This window comes from Patella vulgata, chromosome 8 (assembly GCF_932274485.2).
Source record: "Patella vulgata chromosome 8, xgPatVulg1.2, whole genome shotgun sequence".
Classification (NCBI taxonomy): Eukaryota; Metazoa; Mollusca; class Gastropoda; family Patellidae; genus Patella; species Patella vulgata.
This window is the reverse complement of record NC_065886.2, coordinates 47892516-47910519: the sequence shown is the minus strand read 5'-3', so window position 1 is coordinate 47910519 and position 18004 is coordinate 47892516. Positions and strand designations below refer to the sequence as shown.

The 18004-nt window shown below is 36.5% G+C and overlaps 1 protein-coding gene across 2 annotated transcripts in view; it reads right to left on the bottom strand.

The window, feature by feature from the left end:
- The window catches only part of LOC126829638 (cystathionine beta-synthase), a 196491-nt gene extending 185502 nt beyond the window's left edge, over positions 1-10989 (bottom strand). For both annotated transcript variants that reach the window (XM_050559636.2, XM_056102637.1), the window contains exons 1-2: positions 10859-10989; positions 1752-1880 (exon numbers count right to left, since the gene is read on the bottom strand). In XM_050559636.2, coding sequence (XP_050415593.1) covers positions 1752-1873 — 122 coding nt within the window. In that variant the 5' untranslated portion in view covers positions 1874-1880; positions 10859-10989. The remainder of the gene's footprint in view (positions 1-1751; positions 1881-10858) is intronic.
- Positions 10990-18004: the final 7015 nt, after the last annotated feature.

Here is an 18004-nt window from a genome sequence, read left to right as displayed (position 1 = left end):
TTATAAAAAAACCCCACCTTTTTATTATCTTAACTGAGAATTCTTCAATTACTTCAATATCAATGAATGAATTCCTATAAAAAGTGTAAACATTTGAAATATCTATTTATAGTATCAGTCATAAACTGAACAGCTAAACATTGAATAAACAATTTATTTTCCACATATTTTTTATCCAAATAATTGTACCTTTATCTTATTTGTTTGTTTTTGTAATATTGGGCCATTATCTTACGGAAATAGATTGATTTTTGATAGCAAGGATTAATAGTTTTAAGTATTGGGTGTTCAAAGGAGATAATTGGCATAGCGAGACATTGTTTAACACAAATTAATGCAATTTGTTTTATGTAATTGAAGTATCAGAATAATGAGGTAGTATTTAATTAACATACATTATGCAAGAGCTAAATCTGTCTATTGCAGGTCTTTCTTTAGGCCTGAAATGTTATCTAAATTATTAATTAGACATTAATTAACTTATCCAGACCATAATCAACTCTAGATGGCATCGCTAGCCTGCGATCTTAAGTGGATTGTGAGCCGATTTACAGCATAACTTTCCTTCTCGATTAAACGATTAAATGGATAATCGAGATTATGCTGTTTATCGTACTGACTTTAGTAATGATGACCGAGGCTAGGCAGAAATTTCATTCGCTTAGTTCTCGGTTCATAGTAGATCAATTTGAATGAAATTTTCAGCAAATTGCCTTTACGTTATCTAGTTTTTAATTATTATAGTAAGAACTGCCAACTCATTATCGAATCTCCCATAATGTATCTTTAGTATTGGGTGGTATTGGGTAGTATTGGGTAGTATTGGGTAAACTGTCCACTTTCATCAGTCCTTAAGTAATTTACTGATATACCTATGAATCACACTATAGAAATGAACTGAAATGGGGTTTAATGTGGCAGAATATCGCCATGAAGAAACGCAATTCAGGAGACAACCACCATCAAGACTGGTCACATTATTTCTGTTGCGTCTTTCGTGTAAATCGCTGGGTTTTTTTTTCATTTTGAGTGGAGTCTGTATCACTACAAACCCGGAACTGTACAATGCAGAGGACGCATATGACTGGCCCCCGGATCAATTCACTTGATTTGATATTCAGGGCTTGCCACGAGCAAATTGGAGGCGAGTAGATGACTACTCACGCAAATATAGACTTGCGCGAGTGAGGCGAGTACATGTATTTACTCACACAGAATGATGTGCGTGAGTAGCCATTTAAATTTCATGTGCCTAATGGCAATGCTCTTGTCACTTCGATGGAAGCGGACGTTGAATAAAGCTATTTCACACATATATGGCAATGCATACTCTTTTACTTCCTAATAGTTCATGATATCTGACGAAACTTTTCCTTTAGTAGACAAAGATTTTAAAAAGTTACTATTTCTAGCACACAATTTACGAAAGAATTGCAATAGAAACGACAATATCCGCTCAATTTTTTATTATCCAGACATGGCAAAGGACATCGGCTTAAAAAACGCCTGGCAGTACGCGTCTCAAAGTATTTTTAGTAACAACAGGTGGCACTGGAAAGACACGCCGCGTGCACAATAGTGCATCAATATGAAGGCATACAAATTGTTTACGGCTTTTTTTATTACGATATTCCATTATTTCTGATTAAATTATTTTTTATATTTGCGCGAGTACTTAATCACTCGCGTCTCGTGGCAAGCCCTGATATTTGGTGTTGATTAACAAAAACTTAGATTTAAGAATAACCTACACTTTATGATGAATATGTGGTGATTCTTCATTATCTTTACTGTAAGTGCATTTACTTGGTAAATCAGGGTTCTTCCAATTCCTATATGGGCTCACTTTTATGTTATGATTAAATTCAGACATCTTCTACCTGAAAAGTATGATTACAGAAATAGAATATAGGAAGTATTGTTTTCGGCAAATAAAGGGTAACTAGTTGAAAGAAGGTTGCAGAATACCTTCTGAACAAAATAGAGGTCATAGTTAGCATTAGAATCTTTCCAAGGGGATATCTGATGTTATATGTACAATAATTATCCAATATGTTGGCCTTTCATTGTAATGAAAGCTTGTTTATAATGGCTGTGGTCATTGTTCAACATTGAGTTTAATAAACGTATGAATAAATAGACATTGTTGTTAGCGATATGACCAAAGTTATTATAAAACTAAAACTTAAGAGCCATTCCACGAGAAAACCATGCAGAAGGTTCGAAGGGGGGGGTCGGCCGATTGAGTTCATATTTACAGGGTTTGGTCAACCCATCGAGCCTACTCCCCAGCCAAAATCATCGATTTGAGAAATCAACCGTTTCTGAGATACAGCCCGATTACGTTTTTCGGTTGATTTTTGTCATTTTCGGGTCAAATTTCGACCATTTTATGTAGCGTTACTATAGCCGTTAATCGACCAATAGCGAACTAAGTTTTGGTTGGTGATTATAGTCCAGGTCTCACCCTACCCTATTATAATGGTCACCCAATGCAGCCTCTCTTTCCGTAGGTGTCATGGCACTACACAAAATACGTGTCTGCAGACACCTGAATTATACTCTTTCTTCAAATTGCGATAACTCCACAGGAGCAAGGTTTGCGATAAAAATGAAAATCGTTTTATTTGCAGCTTGACCTGTTCTAACAACATAAAAAATAAAATCGTTGTCAACTAACCCTTAACAGCATGAAAATTTGTGTCGAAAGTTACGAAATTCGTCACTTTTCGTGTCGAATTTCAGTTTCTTAACTGTTGGGATTTCGCCCGTTACGCTATTTTCCAAATGTCCGGCCAGGAATATGCCCAATCGGACATCAAGGTATGATGAATAATATTCAAAATTTCAAAATTAATATAATAAACCCGATAATTGTTGATAATAGGCTGGATTGATTAGGTAATTACGTGATCAACGTATTTCTCTTATTATACCGTCTATACACCTACGTTGTTTACCTGTTTAATTTGCCTCGCTTGACTGACTTATTACTTTGTCGGGAAATTCACCAATCTAATCTTGAATAGAAATCATTGCTTCTCTTTTGTCGGACTTTTCATCAATCCAATAATGAGTATCAACCTTATTTACGTGATTACCTCGGTGGTTTCTCCATTGTCGGAAAGTTTAATCCATTGATATCAACCGACAGCATGTAGAAACTAGTCCTTGATGTCACATATTATCCTAATAGTATATAACACCCCAAAATCAATGGACAGTCATTATAATAAGTGGTTGCCAAGCAAGATACAACCACATTTTGCAAAAGATAGACAGAGAACAAGCTAAATAAAAAGTGATTTTTCGTACAACCATTGGCCATCATCCAGTATGTTACAGTCCGACATGCGACAATATCAAAAGGAACCAAGATCTTTGGGATATAAAAGTATATAATATAAAAGTTTCATCAAGTCGAATAAAAATTGTGACATTAAGAGGGACTACAAGATCAAAACGTGTTTTTTGTATATTCAAGGATCATATTTTAGGAAGCTACGATGTGATATGCGCGAATATCGAAAGGAACCAAGATCTTATACATTTTAAGTTTCATCACAATCGGATAAAAATTGTGTTTCTAGAGTGTCCACAATCTTGGAATTACATACTTTTACACTATTTGCTTATGAGGAGCGGCCAATTTGTACAGCGGTTTCGCTCCAATTTTCATTAGTTGTCATTAGGGCATAACGGGGATATATTGAAACGTTTTTTAAAATCGGATAAAAATTGTGACCTCAAGAGGAACTTCAAGCTAACAACGCGATTTTTCTTAAAATCAGGGGTCATATTCCACGAAGTTACGGTCAGACATGCGCGAATATCGACAGGGTCCGAGATCTTTGGGATCTAAACATAATTATTTTAAGTCTCATGAAAATCAGATATAAATTGTGACCTCGAGGGTGTCCACAACCTTGCAATTACATACTTTTGCACTATTTGCATACGAGGAGCGGCCATTTTGTCCGGCAGTTTCGACCGGATTTTCACGAAATTCGAACTCTGCCATCATTAGCATTTTTAAAAATCAAAAAAAAAATTGTGACCTCTAGAGGGGCTACAAGCTAAAAACGCGACATTTTGTACAATCATGGGCCATAATCCAGGAAGTTAAGATCTGATATGCGAGAATATCGAAAGGAACCGAGTTAATTGGGTTATAAACGTACCTTTAAAGTTTCATCAAAATCAGATAAAAATTGTATCCTCCATGTGCAGTGTCCACAAGCTAAAAAAGTGATTTTTCTTAAGTTCAGGGGGCATAGTCCGATACATACCAATATCGACAGGAGCCGAATTCTTAGGGGCATAAAACTATATTTCAAGTTGTGTTGAAAATGGATAAAAATTGTGACCTGTAGAGTGCCCATAAACAAATTGTTGACGGACGGGCGGACAGGGGCGACGACAATATACATCCACACGAGAATGTGGGCGTACAAAAATAGCGAGGTGTTCCTATTTTTATTACGTGCTGATTTGAATCTTTTGTTGACACATCATTTTTAATTGTGGTATGAATCTGTCTTCTTAAATAACGATAAGAATTATACCCCTTTATTTTCGGTAAAATGTCGGACAAGAACATTTTTGAAATCCCAACTCTAACTCATTTGTTTTTCATTATTTTCGAATGAGATCTGGTTTTTCGATAGAGCAACGTGTGAACTTCAAATTGTATCCCTGATGACCTCGCGATTGAAGGTCACGGTGAAGACTAAATAGGCGATTTTCATGGAAATTGGGTCTGTTTTGCATAATTGTCGACTTTTATCTGCTGTAACTCGACTGTTTTTCAAAATTTTGAATAGAAATTTCTCATGTTTCATAGAAAAAAAAAAAATAATCATTCTAGATCGAGAATTTGCAAAAATCCATATTCACTGGGGGACGCCATCTTGGATTTGTAGACTGGATACCAAACCACACCGAGACTGAATATTTTGGCAAAGCGGGTTGAAGGGGAGCCGGAGTTGATATATTGACCCTTTGAATAACAATATTGGCGATTGGGTACCTGAATAATCGGCCGATGTAGACTTGTAGATTTGTAGACTGGATACCAAACCACATCGAGACTGAATATTTTGGCAAAGCGGGTTGAAGGGGAGCCGGAGTTGATATATTGACCCTTTGAATAACAATATTGGCGATTGGGTACCTGAATAATCGGCCGATGTATCCCAATCAAAACTAAAGTTTTTGGTAACTTTCGACACAAATTTTCATACTTTGCAAGATAGTTGACAACGATTTTATTTCTTATGTTGTTAGAACTGGTCAAGCTGCAAATAAATTGATTTTAATTTTTATCGCAAACCCTGCTCCAGTGGAGTTATCGCGATCTGAAGATAGGGTACATTTCAGGTATCTCCAGACACGTATCTTGTGTAGTCTCCTGACACCTATGGAAAATGAACTTGAACCGGGTGACCATGATAATGTGATAGGGAAAGACCCCGACTATCACGAACAACCAAAACCTAGTTCGCCAGGGTCATGCAACAGCGGTAGTAGTGCGACAAAAATAGCTAAAATTTGGCCTAAAAATGACAAAAATCAGCCGAAAAACGTACTCGACCTGTATCTTGGAAAAGGTTGATTTCTGAAATCGGCGATTTTGGCTGGGGAGTAGGCTCGGTGGGTCGACCAAACCCTGTGTGTATGAACTTAATCGGTTGACACCCACCTTCGAACATCTACCTGATATTGCATGGTTTTCTCGTGGAATGGCTCTTAAAGAGCACATCAAATGACAATGTAAAAGTTGCATACTTGATTACAAGTATTTTTTGATTACAACCGTAATCCAGTTGATTGGCGCATGACGTCACTGGGCACTACATATCTTATCACTGTGTATGCAAGCTGATATGGAATGACGACATTCTTCAGTTAACATGCTGGTTGTACTAATCATAACTTACTAAGTTATAAAAAACCAGCGGCTGCCAGGCAGGATACGCCCACATTTAGCAAGAGATGGATAGAGAACAAGCTAAACAAAAAGCGATTTTTTGTAAAATTAAGGGCCATAATTCAGAAAGTTACGATTCGATGTACGCGAATATCGACAGGAACCAATGTCTTTGGGTTATAAAGATATATTTCAAGTTTCATCAAAATCGGATTAACAACCTTGATATACCATATATTTACACTATTTGCGTATGAGGGGCGGCCATTCACGAAATTCTAACTCAGCCGTCATTAGGGTATTACGGTGAAATATTCAAACGTTTTTTTCAATCCGATAAAAATTGTGACCTCTAGCGGGACCACAACCTAAAAACGCAATTTTCCGTACAATCAAGGGCCATAATTTAGGAAGTTACAAATATCAACAGGAACCAAGATCTTTGGTTTATAAACATGTATTTCAAGTTTCATCAAAATCAGATCAAAATTGTGGCCTCTAGAGGGACCACATGCTTGATATACCATATATACACTATTTGCATACAAGGGGTGGCCATTCTGTTTGGCAGTTTTGGTCCGATTTTCATGAAATTTGAACTCAACTATCATTAGGGTGTAACGGTGATATATTCAAATGTTTTTTTAAATCAGATAAAAATTGTGACATCTAGAGGGACCACAAGCTAAAAACACGATTCAAGATCAAAATTGTGGCCTCTAGAGGGTCCACAATCTTGATATAACATATATTTACACAATTTGCGTACAAGTTGCGGCGATTTTGTTCGGCAATTTTGGTATGATTTTCACAAAATTCAAACTAAGCCATCACTAGGGTGTAACGGTGATATATTCAAACGTTTTTTTAAATCGGATACAAATTGTTACCTCTCGAGTGACCACAAGCTAAAAACGAGATTTTTCGTACAATCAAGGGCCATAATTGAGGAAGTTACGATCTGATATGCACGAATTTCTAAAAGAATCAAAATCGTACAATCAGGGGCCATAATTCAGGAAGTTATGATCCGCCATGCGCAAATATCACCAGTGGCTGCCAGGCAGGATACGCCCACATTTTCGAGAGATGGATAGAGAACAAGCTAACAAGAAAGTGATTTTTGCTACCATCAAGGGTCATAAATCAGGAAATTACATTCTATATGCGCGAATATCGAAAGGAACTGAGATCTTTGTGTTATAAACTTACATTTCAAGTTTCAACAAAATCAGATAAAATTTTGACGTCTATAGGGTCCACAACCTTGATATACCGTATTTTTACGCTATTTGAAAACAAACGGCGGCCATTTTGTCTGTCAATTTTGGGTTGATTTTCACGAAATTCGAATTCAGTCGTCCTTAGGGTGTAACAGTGATATGATAATACAGTTTTTTAAATTGGATAAAAATTATGACCTCTATAGGGTCCACAAGCTAAAAACGAGATTTTTCGTACAATCCGGGGCCATAATTCAGGAAGTTATGGTCCGATATACGCGGATATCGAAAGGAACCGAAATGTTTGGGTTAAAAACTTACATTTCAAGTTTCAACAAAATCGGATAAACATTGTGACCTCTATAGGGTCCACAACCTTGATATACCATATTTTTACGATATTTGAGAACGAACGGCAGCCATTTTGTCTGTCAATTTTGGGCCGATTTTCACGACATTCAAACTCAGTAGTCCTTAGGGTGTATCAGTGATATAATAATACGTTTTTTTAAATCGGATAAAAATTATGACCATAATTCAGGAAGTTACAGTCCGATATGCGCGAATATCGAAAGGAACCGAGATCTGTGGGTTATAAACTTACATTTCAAGTTTCAACAAAATCGGATAAAAATTGTGACCTCTATAGGGTCCACAAGCTAAAAACGTGATTTTTTGTACAAACAGGGGCCATAATCCATGAAGTTTCGATCCGATACATGCCAATATCGAAAGCAGCAAAGATCTTTTGGAGATCGGCTAAGAATTGTGACCTGTAGACAGGGGCGACGACAATATACGTCCACATGAAAATGTGGGCGTCTAATTAAAACTGGAGGTCCAGCTGACTGATGTTTGGCGTTATCAGTGCGGATAGAAAAAATTCTGAGGGATAATCTTTCGTTCATTCGTTTCTGAGGTTTTACGTCCACTTTTTTTATACATAATATTATACATTAAACATTAGATTGGACGTTAAATCTTTAATAATAAACAACAACAGCTAGAAATCAATGTTTCACTACGCCCGTTGCGCTAGCCACCAGACTATAAGTGTCATACTCAAAAGTCGCAGAAAGGAAATTGATGTATGGACATTCAAATAAAAAGTAGCGATGCTAAACACCGCTAGGAGCGCTGGCTGTACTATTTACCGACATCACAAAAAGTTGACAGAGAAAAGTATACGCCGTGTTATGCCTTGTCATGAATATTCAGAGTGTCAAACATTGACCACGTGATGTTTACCATCGAGAAAAATAGATGAACTTGCTGTCGAGTAGGATTTTGAGAAGCTGAGGTAAGATTTTCTGATAATTTTCATGAATTTGAAGTTGAGAGAAATTTTCGAAAAAGGCCCTCGACGCACAAGATTTTGCTATATTTGGAAAGCCCAATTCATTAACTACTTAGTTTGACCGTTTGTTAAGTCCGTATCCCCCGTAAGAATTCGTAAAATGGCTGAAATTGAACCATGTGGAATTAAAGGGACGTAACTCGTGGTTGATCAGGGATCAGACCATAATTAAAAACCCCCACAGACTTCAGTGTAAAAAAAATGATGTTAGATTTGGACAGGTTTTTTTTATTATATTGAATGTTACTAAAGCTACCAACCAAACTTTAGCCAGACATTTCACTAACAAAGGATAAAAATTGTGAATGTTGTTGACCACCTTGGATTTTTTTTTTTCAGGAACTGTAGCTGAAGAAGTAAGCTACTGCTTATAATATATACTCATCCAAATCCAAACATAGCCAAAGGCGATCCCTGATATTACTTGGTACAACATAAAATAGACAAAAGATGATGATATATAGGCCTACTCATACAATTTGCATAAAGACTATAAAAAGGGGGGCTTGAAACTGACTGTTTCTCAGCATTCTCAAGAAAGTCCATAATTATTATAAATTTGTTATGAATCATAGAAGTTAGTTTAATTTATTGTTTGAAATCAGTATTAGTAATCTTATTTTTGTTATTTCAATATTTGTGATAATATTTATTTTATTTTTAACATTTTCTACCTGAAAGAAGTGGCCTGATGCGTCAAATGTTTTTGTTTATTTTGAAAAATATCGCATATGAATAATGTGATATTTTATATTGTTATTATTGTTTGTTTTTGTAAGAAGATACATGTATTAGAAATCTTATATTTGTTGATAAATGTGATAATGGTTTCTTTTTTTTATCATTTATTTTAAACCGGTGGGTGAACATTTTTAATTTCATATTGAAAAGTAACAGATATGAATTTTGATCTTATTGTAATTTTTTTTTTTAATATTTTTATGACATAGATAATGTCTCGGCAAGATGTATCACCATCTGAATGTTTATATTGTTTTTATTTTCATGGGATAATGTCTCAACAAGAAAGCTAGACTTCTACCACTGATATTATAATATAGTATATCGTAATGCACATGTATCACAAATGAATTTTTTTAATACTCTTTCATGTAGATCATATCTTACTTTTTATAAGCTTACCTTTTAATTTGTTATTAAGCACAGTACATTATGTTTTTATCATTTTGCATATTTATCAGACTATTGAAGTGATCATGATACTCATTGTTTAGGATTATTTGGACTCTTTTAAGATATTCAAATGTTTTAATTATGTCTATGTTACTGTTTTTATTTGAAATTGTAGTGATGTTGATCACAAAAATATAGCTGTTATATAAATCATAGTTTAATTGTTAATTTTCATTCCTGAAACAAACAATCTCAAATTGATGTACATGGCAGCTTATAAACAACTAAAGCAGTTGGCGTGGCAAAGGCGGCAAATCTGCCAAAAGCTTACAGGTTTATTTCTCATTTTGCCACACACTTTCATGATTTTTAAAAATATCCACAGTATACGTTAGTATAACCGGTTTATAATTGTTGTATGATTGTGAATGGCCAGTGGTCAATGGCCTCGGAACCAGTAGGTGCCCAATTATATACATAAACTTGTTTCTCTTCGACATTGACATCATACGGTCAAAAATTGAGATTTAAGGTGTTGTCATGCAAAAAATAAATAACAGAACAGACTGAAAACACTTTAATTAATGTGTGCTTATTCATTCAAAAATAAGCCTCTGTATTAATGTCAAAGCGCTACAATTTAAGTACACACAAATTTGTCCATTTTTTTGCTGTGATTTGTGCGAAATTGGCACGGATCCCAACTTTGAACCTCTGTAACATAAAAAATATATACTAGAATATTATAGCGACAATTTGGCTTTATCAAGTACATCTAGATCTTTAATTAGTGCAATTTTCATAGACCTTGTATAGTTACTGAGATATTGGCTTCGGTCACTTTTTTGCGGTTTTTAAAAAAAGCCGTTTTTTAGCGCCTCTGGTTTGCCTTCTTGCTATAACTTTTTTAATTTTCAATATTTTTTCGAAATTTTTTCAGATTATTCATTCTTGATAGTTCACAATTACGGCATCATTGGTTGTATCTGAAAACCCGTTGGCAATGCTATAAAAAGAATTCACCTATGGAAAGTAAACAAATGGTACGTTCATGAAATATGAATAGAGCTACTACTGTAGTACTACTGTACACGTGTACATGATAGGACAGTCAAATTCAATTATTATTAATATTATCAAATATTAATAATAATTTGAAATAAACTTCGAAGACGGAAGTGCAGGCCTATAAATATTTTGTTTGCTTATAGTTACCTTTAACCTTGTGTTTTACTTGTTTTAGAAAAGCCTACTGAGTGTTAAACCTGGAACTGTAAGGCAGTAAGCCCTTGTTTTTATCAAATATAATGTTTTTAACGATCGCGTACACTTGAATAACGCGGGTCAGTTCATCCCACGACCATTTCACCTCGGGCTTTTCATCCCAACCTATTTTTCATTGGGATGTTTCACCCCCACCCTCGTTATTAGAATAGCAGTTAATTAACTGAGTTGTACTTTATAATATTATTAAATAAACTGTTAAAGACGTTATTAACAGGCCCGTAACTAGGAGGGGGGGGGGTAGCCCCCCCTGTGAAAATATTTTCGACCATAAAAAAAATAGATATACATTGTCCGTCAATATTACAGCACCCCCGAGAACACTTCCCGCCCCCTCGTTGCTCTGAGCTAGTTACGGCCCTGGTTATTAATTGTTAGGGATTAGCATGGAGTAGTAAAAAAAAGGCATGTAATTGAGTTGTATTTACATAAATAGGAAGCCAGATAAAGTAATAAATAAAATTAATTACTTTGATCTAAAGCGTAATCTAGCTATAAAATGATCCGAAACTGGTGTAAATGGATATCACTTCTGTGCAGGCCCGTTGCCAGAGGGGGGCAAGGGTCCCCCCCCCCCAAAAAAAAATTGCGACCATAGCTCCAAAATACCTACCGGTACTGTAGACTGTGCCGGGTGTGCCCCCCCCCCCCCCACCTAAAAACTTCACTGCCCCTCCAAAGCTAGCAAGCTGGCTACGGGCCTGCTTCTGTGGAAGCAGACGTTAAAGCACCAGATAGTAGTAATAGGTGGAAATGGATGCAAAGTGGACGTAAAACCTCAGAAACCAACGAAATTGTATATATATATATATATATATATATAGTTGAATAGTTAATTAAAGCTGCTCTTTGGTAATATATGATTGAAATTAAAGATGGCAAAATAAAACTACATTTTTATGCTAACGTTTTCACCGCGATAGCGGCTCTTCAGGCATTAAAATTAAACAATAATTCAATTAACAATAGTCTATGAAGAGCCACTATCGCGGTGAAAACGTTAGCATAAAAATGTAGTTTTATTTTGCCATCTTTAATTTCAATGAGGTTTTATATATATATTGCATCGTAGATAATATTAATATTATGCATTAAAAAAAAGTGGACGTAAAACCTCAGAAACGAACGAACGAAAGATTACCCCGCGGGATTTTTTCTATCCGCACTGATGACGTCAAACATCAGTCAGCTGGACCTCCTGTTTTAATTTGTTTTATTAATTTTGATTATGACAGCGATTTTATAAGTGTTTTATGGTGACTTTTTGATTTACAAGGACTTTTTTATTTTTCTGTTTTTACCAATAACGAATAATTATCATTCATCTTTTGTATTTATACCAACATGCAGTGACACGTGATCGTTGGTACCATCGAACATGTAATACAGGTGAGTTGACTTTCAATATTCTTGTTGTTACTCTGAATAGACGCCAGACAGCGGGAACACACGGAAGACCCATATGCGCCGACGTCTCACCAGAGAGAACATCCATTGCCATAGACCTTACCGTGGACCGATCCTCATCCCTCGCCATCGACGTGAACGTCTACAGTTTGCTCAACAACACCAGAACTGGCGACACAGGCAATGGATAATTGTTCTGTTCACAGATGAGAGTCGGTATTGCGTATCAACTGCAGATGGCAGGAACAGAATATGGCGTCGACGTGGCCAGCGTTACTCTGACCAATATGTCATGGAACAATACCCATGGGGGGGTCCAAGCGTAATTGTTTGGGGTGTAATCAGCCTGAACCAGAGAGTTGGTCCAGGGAAAGGAGACGGCATCACAGCAGTGCGCTACATCGATCAAGCTCTCAGACCCCACGTCATACCACATTTAGAACGTCATCGAAACAACGTTTTTCAGCATGACAACACTATGCCCACACCGCCAGTTACTCGGGACTTTCTACAGCTGAACGGTGTCAACGTTATGCACTGGCCAGCCCTTAGTCCGGACTTAAACCCGATTGAACATCTTTGGGGTGAAATTCAGAGGAGACTTAATAACGTCGTACCGAGACCGATGGATTGCGCCAGGCTTTTCTGGGAGTTTGGTTCCAGGTGACAATGGCGTCATCAATCGTCTGGTCCACTTCATGTACAGACGCTGCGGTTATTGACACTCGCGGTGGACACACCAGATACTGATCCACGGACTGTGTACACACTCTAAATTTTGGAATTGTGATGAATTAATCACTAATGTGTCAATATACTGTTCACAAAAAATTGCTTTGATCCATTTAGTAAGTCGTTTTCTAGAATGATTTGATTACATTGCCTCTCTGATTTTGAAATCGTACTGACGTTTTTTTTTTTTAGTTTTTTTTTTTGCTGTTTAGTATATGTATTTATACCATTTTATAAATCCAGTTTATTTTAAATATTATATATATATATTATTTAATTAGTGATAGTAAATCCAGTCTATTTTAAATACCCCCCCCCCTCCACGTAATTACTTAATAAAGTTCAGTATTATCCAACTTTGATAGTTTGTCAATGTAGGGGGGGGGGGGATGGCTGAATGGTTAGCGTGCGCGCTGTATCATAAAGTCTGTCATTGAGTCGACTGGCGTGGTTTCGAATCCCCGGTTGTACGTGACAAGGAGTAGGGTCGCCAATCTCGTGGGTTTTCTCCGGGTCCTCCGGTTTCCTCCCACTGCTAAAGACCCCTACGCGCATGCGAATTATTGAAATAAAATTGAACCATGTGTCCCGAAATGACCTAGTTTGTGTCGAGTGGACGTTAAACCCCATTTCTCTCTCTCTTTGTTTCCATAAATCTTACTGGTAATGTCATTGTGTAGGGATAAACAAAATTCATTATTGGTTTTAAATGTAGGGCCAATAATTGTGACTGGTCATACTGTTTGCCTTGGGTGTGCATTTGGGGGGGGGGATAGGTCTAAAGGCTATCTAGCCACCGCCTTGGGTCTCGCCACAGTTACTGATCTTCACGACCTCCCCCCTTAATTGACCGATCGCAGCTGTCAATCAAAATAATAAATCAACCAAACAAAAAACGCCTTCCCTTCTGCGCGAGACGGCTATATTTCATGATCTACGAATATTAGCAGGTAAATTTGTTAACTTCTACATAAAAGTACCTGGGACATCCTTCAGCACTCTGCGTCGTATCAAAACTTGGCTGCGCAACTCCATGACGCAAAAACGACTGCACTGCATAATGGCCTCCTTCATGATCATGGCCCAAAGCATGTCGCCAAGATATTCATAGAGAACAGTCCTGATCGTAGAATGATCGTCTTTGGACGATTCGCTTAACTTCATGATTTATTAATATTTGTGCAGCTTTGATGTAGGTAGTTAATGTTTCCATATCGTCATCATATTACCCCTAGTTACAGCTTTCATCGAAATAACAAATCCACGCCCTTGCTGTTTGCCGAAGTTTGTTTTCGCTTGATTGCACCAAAACACACGAGTTTAACAACTTTGCAAGCTTTTCGCACAAAACCAAAATCGAAGGCCTTTAAAATCCCAGGGTTCTCGGTTTCAACGAGCCAAGTGATGCCATATCTGAAAGAAGACCAACGCAACAACGCTATCAGTCGGTTACGGGTAGGTGAATCCAAGACAGATGTAGCCAGGTTGCTGAATGTTTCCCAGAGTACCATTTCTCGCCTTTGGGATAGGTACCGACAGTGAAGTTCAACACGTGACCGCCCAAGTTCAGGCCAAACAAGAGTGACCCCACCTGCCCCGGATCTTCATATCCAGTTACGTCATTTGCGGAAACGGTTCACAACAGCGACCTCGCTACTGCTGCAGCAATTCCTGGACAGCGTAGGATCTCAGACCAGACAGTCCGTAAACGCCTACGTGAAATCTGATTACGAGCCAGATGTCCGGTTAGAGCTGCTGTTTTGAAATACGCCGACACTGACAAATCCGACTTCAATGGGTTCAGACACATGGTATGGCCACATCAACGCTGGAGAACAGTTTGGTTCAGCGAACAACAATTGCGGTTCCTGTTGCCACGAGGTGATAGTAGAGTGAGGGTATACCGACGACGAAATGTCACTCACTGTGCGTTTCTTTTTTTGAAGAATATATATTATTTAATTAGTGATAGTAGGCCTATTTTATATATTATTGATTATTTATTTTAGTCATTTTCATATTCAAGATTATCTCGCTGCTCGATTGCGTTACTAAAGAAGTAGCTTACCGAGAACCAACACTGACGAAGAAGTACATCACTTTGCTGAACCATGGAACTCCAATTTTGCCGCATCAATGGTACCAGATTTTCGTCATGATGTATCGAGTGCCGCAACCAATGCCGACGAAGAATCGACAACCAATGATCTTGGGGTATCATGCGACATTACTAACACAGACACATACTTGTGGAAGAAAAGTTACTGATTTATTTAGCGATGTTTAGAAGAGTATTCTCTCAAGTGCATTGACATATTGTTATTGTTATTAATGTATAAATTTGTGGGATGAAACATCCTGATATAAGTGGGATGAAATGACCCATATAAATTTGGGATGAAACAGCCTAGATGAACCGGTAGTGGCATGAAACGACCTAGTCCCTGGCGAAGCACCAGGTTGATGCTATAGCGCACCGTTCAAAATACCAAAAAGGGGAGGAGCTAAGCAATAGCTAGCTGAGCAGAAATTCTAACGCATTTGTAGGCGGGAATTAAGAAGCATAACCACGTCTTGACATTGTTAAAAGGCCTGGCCTAATTTCTGACCCTATTAAAGATATTATTATTATTATTAGGGTTTCACACTGCGTAGCTTGTGTGAAACACTATTGTTTTTGTTAAAATTATTAGGGTTTCACACTGCGTAGCTTGTGTGAAACACTATTGTTTTTGTTAAAATTATTATTAGGGTTTCACACTGCGAAGCTTGTGTGAAACACTATTGTTTTTGTTAAAATTATTATTAGGGTTTCACACTGCGTAGCTTGTGTGAAACACTATTGTTTTTGTTAAAATTATTATTCTTATTATTATTATTCTTCTTTTGTTTTGAGTAGATCTCAGCAACTGATTGTCGGATCGTTAGGATTTCTTCGGTTTTATCGGAAAAGTGGGTGTGACTTAGAGGATAAAGCTATTTTGAACGTTCTGCGACAATGCGAAATGTCCGAAATCACCGAAGCTATCGTTTTTAGAAATATTGCAGTAATTTTAACAATAATCATTGGATTTTAACTTTCGATGCATTTTGGCATAGCCGGAGACGGGGCACATAGCTACGCTACTTTTGATTTTTGATTTTCGGCAAATCTTCGCAGATATTAGGCGCTAAATTTAGAAAATTTAAATTTTTACAAAAAACTTTTTTATTTATGAATATTTTTTAATCGTGTTTTACACAAATATAACGAGTCCTCTGACTTGGGCAAAAATGTGAAAATTTTTTGTCTCGGTAATTTTCCTTGGCCCCCATTGGCTAATTCAGTTTTTCAGTCCTAGATTAATTATTTATTGTTCGATTTGTATAAAACAAAGTTCATATGCCCCGTTGTCTCAATTGTCATTTTTTTTGTTACCAATAGTGTTATCTGTCGGCACCGGAAGTGGCGTAAATTGACAAAAAACTACAATTTTGACAGTTAGGTACCATTTTTCGAAAGCAAATATTATTTTTTTCAAATCTGGTATAACTGAAATTGTGCGCCTTTTAAAGGCGCACAAAATGTTGGGACCATGTTTTTTAATTTCGATTCCGTTTTCGGGCTATTTCGATTAAAAGGTGAAAAAAGGTGTAAAATTAAGCTATTTACAACCCATCCAGCGTTTTCATATTTTAAAATATTACTTCGTAACTTTCATAAACTCGTAGCAATAATCTATACGGAGAGAATGTATGTGAAAATTAATTTGTAATATGCGCAGTTGCCGAGAAATGGGCAATTTTGCATGAGTCACTTTTTACGCTAGTTTGCCTGTAAAAGAGTCAATTATTATTCGATTTTCATAAAAGTGACACCATTTGATGTGTAATGTCAATTTTAACTAGGTCAAACCAATTTAACATTTTCAATATCACCGGAAATGACGTAATTTGGGCAAAAATTGTATTTATAGCCTTCGAAACCAGTAATTTATTCAAATGAGTCATATTTGTTATTTGTTTAAAATTTTGATATTTGATTCAAATCAACTAATACAATGAACCCTTACGATCATATAGATATCACAAAATGGTTTCTAACTTGTTCAGTTGCGGAGAAATAGGCAATTTTCAACAGGTCACTTTTTAAGGTTTTTTTGTCAATAAAAGTGTCAATTATTATTCGATTTTCATGAAATTTTCACTGTGTGATACATAATGCCATTTACGATTTCATACAAGTAATTTAAGATTTTCATTATCACCGGAAGTAACGTCATTTTGGCAAAAACTGTATTTTTAGCCTTCAAAACAGATATTTTATTCAAATGAATCAGATTTGTAATGTTTTTAAAATTATGATATTTGATTCCAATCAACAAATAGAATGAACTCATTCGATCATACAGATACCTCAAAATGGTTTCTAACTTGTACGGTTGCAGAGAAATAGGCGATTTTCTACAAGTCATTTTTCAAGGTTTTTGGTCTATAAAGGTGGCAATTATTATAGGATTTACATAAAATTTTCAACATGTGATGATGCTATTTCTGATTTCATAAACCAATTTAACATTTTCATTATCACCGGAAGTAATGTAATTTTGACAGGATCACTGACATGTAGCAAATGAATTGGTTGCTGGATTTGGTTGTTTCTGTGTCCATTTTATTTCATGTGTGCAATGCTTATGTGGAAACCTGTTTAACGGTTTCATTGGTACCGGAAGTGACATAAGTTCAAGGGTAACGTGGCACCGGTGAAACCCGTCATTACTGCTTCGCAGTTCTAGTTCTTATTAGGGTTTCACACTGCGAAGCTTGTGTGAAACACTATTGTTTTTGTTAAAATTATTATTCTTATTATTATTATTATTCTTCTTTTGTTTTGAGTAGATCTCAGCAACTACTTGTCGCATCGTTACGATTTCTTCGGTTTTACTGGGAAAGTGGGTG